The following is a 14,256-nucleotide window of genomic DNA, read 5'->3' as shown; positions in this document are numbered from 1 at the left end:
TGCAAAAGCGAACGGACAGAAGGACGGTGTCACGTGGACCGCAGTCCACGTGTGTGTTATGATTTGTTATGATTAGTTTTGTTATGATTTAGTATAGATATGCGGTCACTTGTGTGTTATGATTTGTTATGATTAGTTTTGTTATGATGTAGTATAGATATATATATTTATACTACATCATAACAAAACTAATCATAACAAATCATAACACACGCGTGACCGCAGTCCACGTGACAGACGGACACAGGCCAAAAACAGCAGCATCAATGGAAGAACCGTTCGCCCCACCGACTTCACCACACCACCACAGGGAGTGCAGCGCCTGGCCTTAAGTGGGTCGGACCCACGGTTGTCCAGAACCAGCACAAAAGCCTCTTCCTGAGCCTGCCAGTATATTTAATTGTACTGTTTTTGTCATGAATAAAAAAACAATTGATAACAAATAATTTTTAGATCATGCTGAGTTAAACGTGTTTCATTTTGAAGTATTTATATTTAAACGAGATGAAGAAACTCCCCACTTTTCCTCCGAGGTGGAAAGCCTGGTGATGCGAGTGCTCCCCACACACAGTGACATCACTCCATGTTTACGCACAGACAGACAGAATATTCTGTAAACTGCAATGTTATGTGTTTCCTTAAGCTAATTAATGTGCTCGTCTGACCATATTTCAATGAGGACTTCTTCCTCATTTGATCACGTCTATCCAAGGTAACAGGACATCTTTGTGCTGCATAAAATATGCCTTCTCTGTTTACTCCACCACATTGTTTGCTTAATTTCCTTTATTTGATGCGGATTGCACTATCCAGATTTGATCAATGTAGCCAACATGAATGAAAATTAAGATTATTTTAATGGAAGTGGTCCTGGCATAAATGTTGTTAAACCAATAGATTATTCTTAGATTAAAGAGATTTGTAGTCGGTGCTAAATGCCTGTTTTTGTGAGGGGACACGGAGAACATACAGTACAAACTGAAAGGCCCTTTCACCAACACCACCTATAGTGTATGGGCGCTGAAGACGAGGAGGAGAGAACACGCCCACAGCGTCCCCGGCAGGTATCGAACCCAGGACCTTGTAGCTGTGAGACGACAGCACTACAGACACTTCAGCTAATGTCTTAGAGGTAACTACTGCAGGAGCCACAGTTAACTTAGTGCCTGTTTGTGTGTGTTCGCTTCCTCTGCAGCTGGCCATGGAGGACCCAGTGCACAGTGTCTCTCTGCAACAGTTCGTCTATGAGAAGCTGAAGGCCCAGCAGGCGCTGATGGGTGACCAGGGCTTTGGGGTCCTGATGGCGACAGTGGACACGGAGATAGTCAGGCAGCTCCAAGAGTTCCTCCAGGGCCTCTGAGTCTCAGCAGCTGGCCAACTGCCTGTCTTCTACAGTCCATTGCTACACACACACACCTTTGCCTAAAGCCTACTTTAAAAACAAGGGGAGAGAGGCAACCATCCCTTCCCCTCTAACTAATGGGTTAATGGCCCAAACCTCTATCCTCGTAAGCCTTATCTATAGTCCTTACCTAGCTTTGTGGACTACCTCCTCTGAGCTAGACTCCCTCAATCCCTTCTCCTTACCCAGAACCCTACCGTCTGCCAAGCCAGGATTCATTCATTTAGAGTAGACCCATAGAGAGACAATACCATGACGTTTTAAAAAAATATCCATGTAACATAGAGCTTCCATTCCATTCTTCTTATTCTAGTTTCTTCTCTTAATGCAGTGTTTGTGTGGAATGGATAGAATATCGGAGGGATGATTTAAAAACAAAAAGGGGGTGAGGGAGGCGAGGGATATCTGCAGGTGCCAGAGCAGACTCCACAGCAGGAGTCTCTTGACTTTTTCTACGGGGTGGGGTGGAAGGGGGGGGGGGGGGGTGTCGCTGCCGGTTTGTAGAAGCAGGAATGTGGACAAATCCAACTGAAGGACTTAAAGCAGTGTTTACAGAAACGTATTCTTAAAAGAGAAAAAAAATGTAATTTTGTATGTATGTAAAGTATGGATGATATTCAGCATGATGGTGTTTTAGTTTTTATTTTTTACTTTGAAGTTGCTTTTCTTCCTGTTTTTGTCATACAGAGATCAAGTTGAAGTGACTACTGATAGAACTACAGGTTTTTGTTTTTCCTGTAAAATGGGTGATTTTTAAATGGATGATTGATTTGTAAGCGAGCTGAACCACATTTCTCTATATACAGTATATATGTGTATAAATATATACTGCTGCTAACTCATGGTGTGTCGGAGCACTTTAATAACCAAAAAAACAGTTTCACCCATTTTAAACACTTCTCTCTGTGGTACTTCTCACATCGTTGTGCAACGCAATGAATGTGGAATATGTTTTGAAATATTCTAACACAAATCATGTGTCGGGGTCCCTGGCACACAATCTTTTCAGGCGGCGGTCATGAAAAAGTTTGAGAAACATTAACGGTTGAGAGGTCTGAGATTGGTGTAGCAGGAATTGTACAGATTTGCATGCAGTTGCAGACCCTGTTCTCACTGTTGCAGATGATTGCTGAAACAGGCGCTGTAAACCTGGGTTAGGATGGTTTTAAATTAGTGTAGCTTTACCCACATACTATTGCTCTGGCAGTGACTATGATTTGAGTGATGTGGTTTTTCAGTAGTAAATGGGTTTGGTGGAAAAACCAAAAGGATAGCTGTAAATCAGTCATTTTGAACGCTAGTAAATAAACCAAGATAATTGTAAAGAATTTAAAAAATAAGCAAATACAATAAACCTTACTGGCACCCAGGTTCTATATTTCAACATGCATAGGTTTAAACCAATAATTAAACCTTTTTAAGGTGTTATAAGAACACATAATTTAAACTGTCAAAAGTTTGTGTCTAATATATCATGTGGGGACTGGGGACCTTCTAGAGCAGGGGTTCCCAAACTGGTGTGTGCAGTGCACCCCTTGCGTGAATGCCCTCTAGGAGGTGCGTGACATGAAAAGGGTAATTTAATTTACCCGGTTTTATGGTGTTATTTAACAAAAACGGCAAAGTAAGCTGTATAGAGCAGCTGCGGGAGTATACATCAGCTGCATGTCTCAGTGCAGTGACATTATGTGATTATTTGCCATAAATCATATTAAAGAAATGATCATTTTCGGCCAAATGCAACGAGGCTTGGTGTTGGGGGGTGCGTCAGCTAAGTCAGGAGGTAATAGGGGGTTAACGGCCAAACAAGTTTGGGGACCGCTGTTCTAGAGAAAGGTATAGAATCCAGCTTGTACCCTAACCCTAAAAGTGAAAGAACCCTAGGCTTCTGAGTGAATACAGAATTTACACTAGAAGTGCTTTTTATTGTGTTTTATTTGCTGGGTTGAGGGGACAATTTAGGCATTTAGCAGATGCTCTCCAGGGTGATTTACAGTAAGCAAGGGCTGAGTGATCCATGCCTCTATTTTTTTATATCCCCCTCTGGTCATATGTTGTATCCCTGCTTCTGGTCAGACTGAATTATATACATGCATTCAGATTTGGGAAATGTACTATAGACTGCCATACAGTACTGTATGTCCCAATTGTATTTCAGAAATGGCAGATATACCAGCTGCACAAAAAGTCAAGATGTGACTTGTTGTGAGATTGTAGACTGGCTATTTCTAGTGTTTGTCGTACGTAGGGATAAAGGGGTAAAGAAAATGTCCTCCAGTTCTCTCAATGATGGAGATCCTTGTACACTGTGACAGAGTTGAATCAAGGCCTAATGATTTCATCCTAACCTATTCTCAACACTTCTCATACTATTTTATTTTATTTTCAACAGTATTTCTGGCATCACTGATTTTCTGCAATTATGATGTTTTGAACAGAACACACGGTAGATATTTTGGGTTTACTGATTACGTTTTCAATAGGAATTGATCCATGCCCCCCACACACACACAAAAAAGGCTTCAATAAAAGCAATACGTGGCCAAAATGTTGCATTTTCTAGAAATGTTTGTCACTGTTTCAGTGAAAATCAATATTATTGGTGCCTTGTTTAATATCCTGTTTTCTGCATATCACCTGACTCCAGTTTTTTTATCATATACCCTGGCTTTTCTGGTGTTTTCCGTCTCATCTCTGAAGACATTTACATATATCACTGCTGTGTAGTGAAAGTTGGTGTGGAAGACTGAGACAGTAGAAAATATATGAATTATGTGTCTTGCCGATACCAACTTTTCCTGTGCTCTCATTCCCACATCATCAACGTTCTGTTCCATTGCTGGTGCTTCCTGAGCAATGCAACTTTAACTAGTGGTGGAAAAAGTGCTCAACCCCAGTACTTATTAGTAAAGCATTTGTCTCTCAAGACAGACTATTGCCTCGCGTCAGGGGTCGCTGTTTTCCGGAATATTTGACGATGGGATTCTCAGATTAAGTAAAGTAAACTTCTGGTCAAATATTGCTAAATAATATTTACAAGTGAAAGTTACTAAAATTTGTACTTTAGTTAAAGGGATAGTTCATCCAAAAAAAATAGATGTTTTTATCGCATCCCTAAGACAATAATTTGTCAAAGTACAATATTTGTCTTTGTAGTGAAAATCATATGCATTCAAAAATACAAATTCTCAAGTAAAGTATACTGAACACATTTACTTAATCATTACTTAACGCCATTGCAATTTGATAAGATGTTCAGTCAGAAAAGCAATGCTGGTTTTGTTGACAAACCCCCTGCATGCCTGACGTCATTATGACAGGGAATTCTTCTCTGTGTCTGACCAGCAAAAACTAAAAAGAACATGAGCAATCAATGTCTGCCAGTGACTGAAGTGATTTTCTATTCAGTCTGATATAATTGACGTGCACACAAAGCTTGTGTGTGTGTGTGTGCGTGCGCGCGTGCGCACGCGCGCAAGTACATATTTGATTGATGTTCTTGTCCCTTTGTGAAAGATTATAATTAAAATCAGATGTTGCAGGCATGTGTGCACTACCTGGTCATATCATGTTGTCTGCCGCTCAAGTAGTGCCGGTGTGTGTGTGTGTGTGTGGCTGTGTGCACCCCACTCACATTCTGTTCTGTTGTGTGTTACAGGCACAGTCATGAAATCTTCCTGATTAAAGTGTCAGGCCCTGGATCGTGACTAATGGTTTTAAATTAACAATAGTTCTGTGGAAGAACAACAGCATTTAATCTTTCTTACTCTTTCCAATTAGCATTGACCAACCTGTTATGGAGATGGATTGCAGTCTATAATGGAACGGATGGAATCATGTTAAAATTTGTGTTAGCCATGAGATTAAAGAATGGTTTTGGCTTCAAAGGACTATCCGAGAAACAATGGCCTAATGGCAAATATCCAAGATACAGCATACTGTGCAGTGGTGTAAAGTAACTAAGTACATTTACTCAAGTACTATACTTAAAGGGAAACATCACCCTTTTTTGCAAAAAAAATATACTTACTACTAAATACTAAATACTTATATTAAAATATTGTAAAAATATACTAAATCTTCGAAATGACGTTTAGAAGATTTAGAACACTTTCTTGGGAGTCTTTATGTGTGTAACGGGGATGTTCACAGGGATTTGGAGGGGAAGGGGCCGAAATTTGAAAAGGGCACTTGCGGCGCACGTGCACACCACATAATTTGTGTTTTATTCAGGGGTGCCAGACACCATTTTGCGGGTGGTGGGGACACACGGTTATACTAACTATACTTGAGTCAATCAGTACAAATCTACACTCTCAGTATTGAGAAAGATATGAACATTGATAAGATCATAGAAGAAAATATGATAGATGCGTATTTACTCAAACAGTACAAATTAAGCTATAGTATTGAGCAAGATATTGACATTAATTCCATGATATATATCATAGAAAAATAATATAATTCTTTAAAGCAACACAGAAGCTTTAGATAAGGTATATGATAAAATGGAACAGGAACAACGATTGGGAATACAGTGCTTTAGCACAAAGAGATACATACAGAAATATCCATATATGGGCATAAAATGGACAGACAGATGTGTGGAACGGGTACTCTGACACGGGTACGAGTATTGCATAGCCAGGTGGGGCATGGATCTCCAACTTCCATCGTTACCGACTCGGTGCTCTACAGCCGGTCACCGGTCTAAATCCCACCTGTGTTAAGTGAGGGGCGCTCTTGTTGTTGTACATCATCCAATAAAAAAATGTATATACTTCTTCATGCATTAATTTGTCAACTTATGTTATTACATATCTTTTAACCTGTTAACCATGATACAATGTTTAAATCAACTAACTAAGTTGGTTTTACTTGGTGAATACATTACATGTTTTCACTTTTTACAAGTTAATATCCCTAGATTAGAATGTCTATGATCTTACATATATTTCATGTATTCCAAATACACAGCCATAGATCGGTCCTATCCGCGCACGGTTTATACCAGACTGACCTCGTCGGTATTTAAACTTATAGCACTGCCTGTACACCCACCCAATAATTAATTCCTAAGACTTGGAGTCGTTTTGGGGACTAGTTTCATATTCATTTGAAAGTTCTGGCAGAAAATGTGTATTTAGTCAAATAGCTCCACTTTTCCACGAGCTGCATACGGACGACATTCTCTCCGGCGAGGGGCCCGGAATGAGTTTAGGTCTGAACATAACAAAACTTTAGGAAGCAGAAATGTATGGGGCACACAAAATTGTGTGTGTGTGTGTGTGTGTGTGTGTGTGTGTGTGTGTGTGTGTGTGTGTGTGTGTGTGTGTGTGTGTGTGTGTGTGTGTGTGTGTGTGTGTGTGTGTGTGTGTGTGTGTGTGTGTGTGTGTGTGTGTGTGTGTGTGTGTGTGAGTGAGAGAGTGTGCTGTATTTCTGTCTGCAGCTATGTAATCTTGCAAACTACTATGCCAATCAGCATCATCTATCATGCAGGCCAAGGAAACACATTCCCAAATATGTTTTTGAATCTGTCAATAACTAACTGTTATTTTTGTAAGTTTTGTTTGGCTATTCCTGTTGGCTGTGCTGATGGCTCATCCCTCTTGTTGGCCAGAGATCTTATATTCCCCACGACTACTGAGGCCAGGTAAGGTTTATATTTCACAATCGTCTACCTCCCTTTCCCTTATAATTACACTTGTGTTCCCAGTCTGTATCCTCTTGTCGGCTGGTTAATCCCCCTGTGGCACTTCAACGCTTTACTGATTTCATGTAAGGTAAACATGCATTCTATCACTTTGACAAATTAAGAGCTAAGCTTAGTATAAAGTTACTGGTAAAGAAAGTAGAATCAAAGAAGTGCTGCTAAGCACTGCAACTCAGAGCTGCACCAGAAGTGAACTGTGAAGGGATTTATTTTCTCTTCATTTTTTAGTGGCTACAGTACAGTATATGGAGCATGGAGAATTGCAAACTATTTCACTATGATTACAAATGATGAATGGAGTTTAATACCCTGTCCACATTGGGCCAGTTTGCTAATTTGCAGGAAAACTTGAAAATGTATCGGCAGGTTTTCATGAAACTTGGTTCCTTAAAGAAATGATAAATTATTGTCATGTCACAGTCAAAGTCAAAATCGAGAAAGGATGGGGAAAATGTCAAGAGACTTGACAAATGACTAGGCTGCCTCGAAGAGATGATTATGTTTTGGGTTAAAAAGAAAAAGGTTAAGGTTACAATCTAGAGTCTAGATTGTAACCTTAACCTTTTTCTTTTTAACCCAAACCATGAGTCTAGATTCTAGATACATTTGTTTTATTTTGTTTGTTGCTCGTGGTTGTTAGTGTGCCCACATACCAAGTCAGCAGGATGTTGGATAAAAGGATCAAATTGACAAGACTTTCAACTTCAAGCCTTTAACGTTGTCAAGTGCAATTAAACATTTTGAATGGAATGTCAAGAGATTAAAATATTTTATCTAATAGATGTAATATCATATTTGGGGAATTAGAATCACGCTCTTCTGTCTATATAGATGATTTGATATGATTTGACAAGCTATTTTCTATCACATCTGTACAGATAAGAACGCTATAGTCATCTAAACATTAAATCTAGCTCCCTCCTTCCCTCCCTGGTATGGTCACATAATCAGAACATTCCTTGCACTAGTGCCTGGGGGGAGCTATTTTCTTTCTAATAGATCAGAAAACGTATTACTTTTTGAGGGGTGCTAGCCCCTCCAATGCATGGCTTTCCGAAATTACATCATATTTCAGCCAACTGAGCCAAGTCTATGGACTTTAGGGCAGTTATAATGTAATATAACTGTCCTCACTGCGGCTCTCACTTCACAAGTAATATAAAGAAATATCACAGTTTTCTTTAACATGACGTTAAAAATCATATATCACACCCGTGTGAAGCGAGGGGCGCTCTTATCATTGTACATCATCATACATCATCTCATTCCAGCCAATCACAATTTGCGTCCTCACCTTCGCCATCAATGTTTGTGTTACGCAATGTTTGTGTTTACACAAACACTCAAAATTGTCCATTCATTGTCAATGGCATTTAATGTTTGTGTTAGGACAAGATTTGGGTTACACACATTACATTACATTACAGTCATTTAGCAGACGCTTTTATCCAAAGCGACTTACAATAAGTGTATTCAACATAGGTAGGGAACAAAAACTACTAATCACCAGAAGTCTTTAGTGCATTTTCTGCAAAAACAAGCAACCAAGAGTATACCTAGCGCTAAGGTAAAAGTGCAATATATCAGCTACCTAAGTGTATCGACTAAACAAGATCCAATAAACAATACAACAATAGAAAACAAGCGTTCGTACAACTAGTTAACAACAAGTAGGTCAGGCAGAGAGGAAGGGTAGTGTTTCCTGAAGAGGTGGGTTTTCAACCTGCGGCGAAATATGGGCAGTGACTCCGCTGTCCTAACATCAGTGGGAAGTTCATTCCACCACTGTGGGGCCAGAACAGAAAAGAGTCGTGACCGTGTGGATCGGCCAGAAGGACCCTTGAGTGACGTTTTTGAGGGGCTATCGCCCCTCAAAAACTAGATCTAGTATTTTATGTTGGTAGCATAACGATAAAGAGATGATGTATTGATCAGGGCAGTGTGAACAAGGGAGTGCAAAAAATGTCATTCCTTCTCATATACTGTAATTCCTTGTTCGCTCTGTTTGGTATGATCCCAAAAGATCAGCTTCAAATGCTGTTATGCTCCTGTTTTGTCTTAATAGCAACCCCTGTGATGTAATGAAACTTGATACAAGCGTCCACTGGTATGAATTAGATATTGACTGAAAGGTCAGCCTTTGTCAGCTGTTAACAGTTTGTGTCAGCTGACCTTATCGGTGGAATCCAATCAATTTGATTCAATTGTGTTGTGCTGGCTACTTCATCTAATGTGTGACCTGCCAGTGATAGAGAATAGTAGTTTTCCCACTATTACTGCAAAGGGTACACATTACAGACATGCAAGCATTGTCAGGACTGTCTGTAAGCAGGGGAGGCAGGGGTTGCTCTGCCAACTCACAGGCACACGTCGTGCGGTAGGGTGACACAGGTATTGCACACCATTTTATGCTCCCAATTATATCTTTACTGAAGTGGTAACGTTTCGGGCCGCACTTCAGGCTTGGGTCACTTAAAAAACAGACGAATACAATCAGGGACCAAGAAGTCCCTTTGGGCTTGGTCCCTTAATTAAGATTTATTTTTTAAATCCACATTCTCATATAATATTGCAGCCTCTCCTTAAACAGTGTCCATTCTTCTTTTTTGTATGCAGAGACATGAGCTTGTTGTAAGCTATATACATAATGCAATATGCAGAATTGCATATATTTATAATTTGGCCTGCAGCTGCCATGGTGTGCATGATGACAATATGCTCTCTACATCCATGGCTGCTACAATGTGCATAATCACACACACACATACTACTCTACATCACAATGTATCCATTATGCCACCCAAATGATGTGAAGTGTGCAGACCTGGTTCAGGCAGGCAATCAAAGCAGTGTCAGCTCAAGATTCACAGGAATCACTTGTATGCTTTCATCTGATTGAGGCAGGCTATTTAAACCTCTGTGGGTCCTGAGCCCTGATCCAAATAATGTAGAGGAGGGAGTAGTAATAGTAACACAGTAACACAATAACAATAACGAGTACAAAAAGTGACCATTATTATAGCTTGTGAAGACTTTTACTGAGGTTTGTGCATTGATATACATGCATGTTTGCGCACATGTTTCAAGGTGTTATTAGCACACATCAGTCCCAAATGTTTATGGGCTAGTGTGAGTTGCAGAATGCAGAAATAACAGTATCAAATCAAATCAAACTTTATTTGTATAACACATTTCCAACGGCCGAGGTCAAACCAAAGTGCTTCACATCACAGAGCATAAGAACATACATCGAGAGTAATACAAGAATAAAAGGAAAGAAAAGCATTATGTAAAAATATGTCAGAACAGAACAATATATCAAAAACAAAAGGCAGTTCCATAGGTACATGGGAACATAGTGCATAGGTAGGCTATAAAGGCCACGGTAAACTTAATTTAATTAGGAAACGCGATTGAAAATAAATGAGTCTTTAGCAAGGATTTAAAAGTCGCCAAAGACCGAGCTGAGCGAACATGAAATGGCAGGGCATTCCAGTATAACAAACTTGGTCATACTCAAAAAGGAAGCCGAACCATCTGCCTACAACGTTATTTTTCCTATAACACAGTATATATATGGTAATGTAGCTATAAATTGTTGATCAAACAAGTTGATCAAACATTTACAAGCATGTCTGAGCCTCAAGGCACCTTCTGTCCAGTTAAAGATAATGCTGTATGCCACAGAAAAACCTCCTACAAGATCAGGGTTTGTAGGAGCCCTGGTGCGACTCACTGGTTTGCTAGCCCCAATGACTCAAAGGTGTTATTATTCCACATAAAGGAAGCCGAACTGCAGGCTGAATATTAAGATTTCATGAGTGGCAGCTGGGGTTTGTTGACATAGCTAAGAGACCTGCCATCTGCATGTTGCAGAGAATGCGGTCTGGTAGTTTTTTCATGTGTTTTCCTTTCAATTGCATGCAAATAAATACCCCATAATTATCGTATTCATGTTTTCACTTCACCATAGGCATATCAGATATGACATGATTCATGGCTGGAATTGGGTTCTTCTCATGCTTCATTATGCACTCTGTAGAGAGCTGATATCTAGCTTAGTTTCCAACAGGGCAGAATAAAAATCATTTGATTGTGTCATGCTGCCTAATTACATTGGTCAGCTCAGTTTCAGTTAGAATAATTATGTTTTTTATCCCGTAAGATTATCAGTTGGTGCTAAGAAGCACCAACTGGTCCCACTGTGGAAAATTGACTGCAGCGTGTCATTCATTCTCTCCATTCCCTTTAGGAAAGCCATCTCAAAGTTATAATACACTTACAACTTAGTTCTTTAGTTTAAAAAAAGTCCTAGAATCTAACTACATAAAGGGACAATGCTTGAACATTTTGACATTTGCGGCCTAATATTTATTTTTTGTTACAAATTCAAGTCTGTGGCTAGCCACTAGTCATGGGTATAAACACGTTTATACTTTATACCCATGACTACTTATCTTTTACCCCCTTTTTTCTCCCCAATTTAGTCGTTATGCCAATTGATTCCTCCCCACACACGTCTGTGTTGTCACTGCTGTCATATCCTACTGACTCACCTGCCAGTGAGGAGCCCCCACCAGGAGGACGTAGAGCCTTTGTCCTACTCCTACTTCGAACCCAAACGCGTGCGTGCGTGCGTGCGTGCGTGCGTGCGTGCTGGTAATGTTCATCTGAACTGAGTGTTTGTAACTGCCAAAACATTATGAGTGATAGTCCTAATTCCCTGATTTGATGTGCATATGTTCATACACAATAATTCCTTCCAAACAGCAGGTTTGTACACATTGTAATCTCAGTGATAAATTTGACAATTAGGGTCTGGGCTAAACAATTAGAGCAGAGTGATATCTATGCAAGTGAAGGTCATGGTGTCACTGTCAATCACACAGAAGGAAAGAGATACTACCAGAAGGAGTACACATAACAGTAGGCCTATATTAATTGAGTTTGTAATTCAAATTACTGTTGACTTAGAACCATGCATGGTTTAATGAATGTGAACTGCAAACCAACACATCGCTCTGAATAAATGTTTCTAAGGGAATTGTTTTTATAATGCAATATTTGTAATACAGTGACATTTTGGTGAGAGCATCAGTAGCGCTTTCCCTTCGCCTTCCACAGAATGGGTCTGGAAATGTAGTGCCATGGCTGGTGCATAAATGTGTAGACCTATTATGCATGCGTGTGTGCATGTGTGCGTCCGTCAGTCCGTGCATGTGAGTGTTTGTTCTACAACTCAGCCAGGGTACTGCACACAAGAGGGAGTATCTCAGATTTTCAGCACGTAATTTTGTTAACATCAGTAAAAATGCATGAATTCAAATGGGGGGGGGGGGGGGGGGGGGATTTCTGGCAAAGAGATTTGGTGTTGAAGGAAACAAGAGCAGACCAAGTTCAGGGCAAACTCAGGTCCGTTTGACTAAGTAAAGAGGGTTCAAACAGAGGTTAGGATTAGCACTGTTCCAGATTCAAACAATGATGCAGAGAGACAGCAGAATAAAGTTCTTCTCTGTCTGAGGCCTGACTGTTCACTGTGTTCAGTAATTAAAGTGGTGTTTGCAGTGAGCAGTTCTTCATCCCAGTCTAGTAGTTATTCTCTTCTTTTGTTTAACCACTCTCTAGTTGCTACTTTGAACAACATGCGTACTGTATGCATGTATCTGTTGGAGTATTCAGATCTGCTGTACATTAACTCCTTCACTCATGCAGCTACAGTAGAAATTGACATCTTTAGTCATGTAACATGCACTGCACTCACTCACGCACTCACTCACTCACTCACTCACTCACTCACTCACTCTGTTGTGGAGTGGATCTTCAAATTGTTGTTTCCAGTAACTAGCAGACAGAAAAGTCTGCTGTTCATGTAGAAATATGTGTTCTGTGTCCTTGAACCTCAGAACTGAGTGCTACAATGATGCAATATGTACAGCCTGAGTTATGTCTTGCCAGACACAGGCACCCGCGTGCGCGCGCACACACACACACACACACACACACACACACACACACACACACACACACACACACACACACACACACACACACGCGCGCGCACACGCACACGCGCGCGCGCGTACGCACACACACACTCTCTCTTCCCGGTTGTGCCAAAGACATTGCCTGGGAAGTTCTCTACCATTGTGTGTGTCCTGGATAAGGTGAGGAGACCAAACACCAGCGTTTGACTATCGTATCTCCAAGATTGCCTCCGAGATCTCGTCATTCACCTACAGAGTATGAACTCTATGAACCCTCGCAGGTACCTGTTTCATCACCTCTCTCCTCCTTCATCTCTTCTCCTCCAGTTCAGTTCTTATAGCAGCACTGTGCAATCCAGGGCTATGTTGCTTCAGAAATAAACCTAATAACAAAGCATTCTCTCCAAAACATAACATTTTTGTTCCGCTAAAATCAAATATGTTATTGAGTTGGTAAGTTATTACAATGTGATACATTATTATTATTATTATTATTATTATGAAGCATTTCAAATTTGATTTATTAGTAGGTGGCAAATCCTCATGTTCAGCACAATGCCATTCTTCTGCAGTGCATTGTTTGTTTGAAACAGAAACTGTTGACATGAGTGATGCTATGAACAAAATCTATCTGCTCTTTAAAATGAAATGTTACACTTGGATGGATTGTGGCTTTGAACTTTCACAATGAAACTAATCACATGTACTTTTACTTTATGTTTATTTGGACAGGACAATGCATATTAATGGACGTCACATGGACGTAAATACACCGGATATAGCACAGTTGCTAATATATCCAGTAGCATGCTTGTAGCATGCTAGTGTGCAAACGAGTGCTGCCTTTAAAATATAGTCACATTTGTACCAATTATTATTATGCCAACTTTTTGCCATCTGCAAAATAATAGCTTTCTTCACCAATGTGTTCATGAAGGTGTCTTGTAACACCTCTAAATTACTTCCATCCCATGGTACTAGGGTTGTCCCGATCGGATCGGAAATCGGGGCCGATCACGTCATTTTCAAATGATCGGAATCGGATCGGGAGCCAAAAAACGTGATCGGGACATCCTTAGTATCAATGTTATATCCATATCATGATATTAGACTGGATATTTGTTTGTGATTTGGGATATTGTTGTGATATGGCATAA

At 40.1% G+C, this 14,256-nt stretch overlaps 1 protein-coding gene across 1 annotated transcript in view; it reads left to right on the top strand.

Moving 5' to 3' along the window:
- The window catches only part of ipo11 (importin 11), a 217,581-nt gene extending 215,728 nt beyond the window's left edge, over positions 1-1,853 (top strand). Inside the window, exon 30 of the mRNA XM_079517126.1 lies at positions 1,196-1,853. Coding sequence (XP_079373252.1) covers positions 1,196-1,360 — 165 coding nt within the window. The 3' untranslated portion in view covers positions 1,361-1,853. The remainder of the gene's footprint in view (positions 1-1,195) is intronic.
- Positions 1,854-14,256: the final 12,403 nt, after the last annotated feature.

Source organism: Electrona antarctica, assembly GCF_951216825.1.
Source record: "Electrona antarctica genome assembly, chromosome: 12".
In the NCBI taxonomy this organism is placed as follows: domain Eukaryota; kingdom Metazoa; phylum Chordata; class Actinopteri; order Myctophiformes; family Myctophidae; genus Electrona; species Electrona antarctica.
The sequence above is the reverse complement of the archived record's forward strand: the minus strand, read 5'-3'. Positions and strand labels throughout refer to the sequence as shown.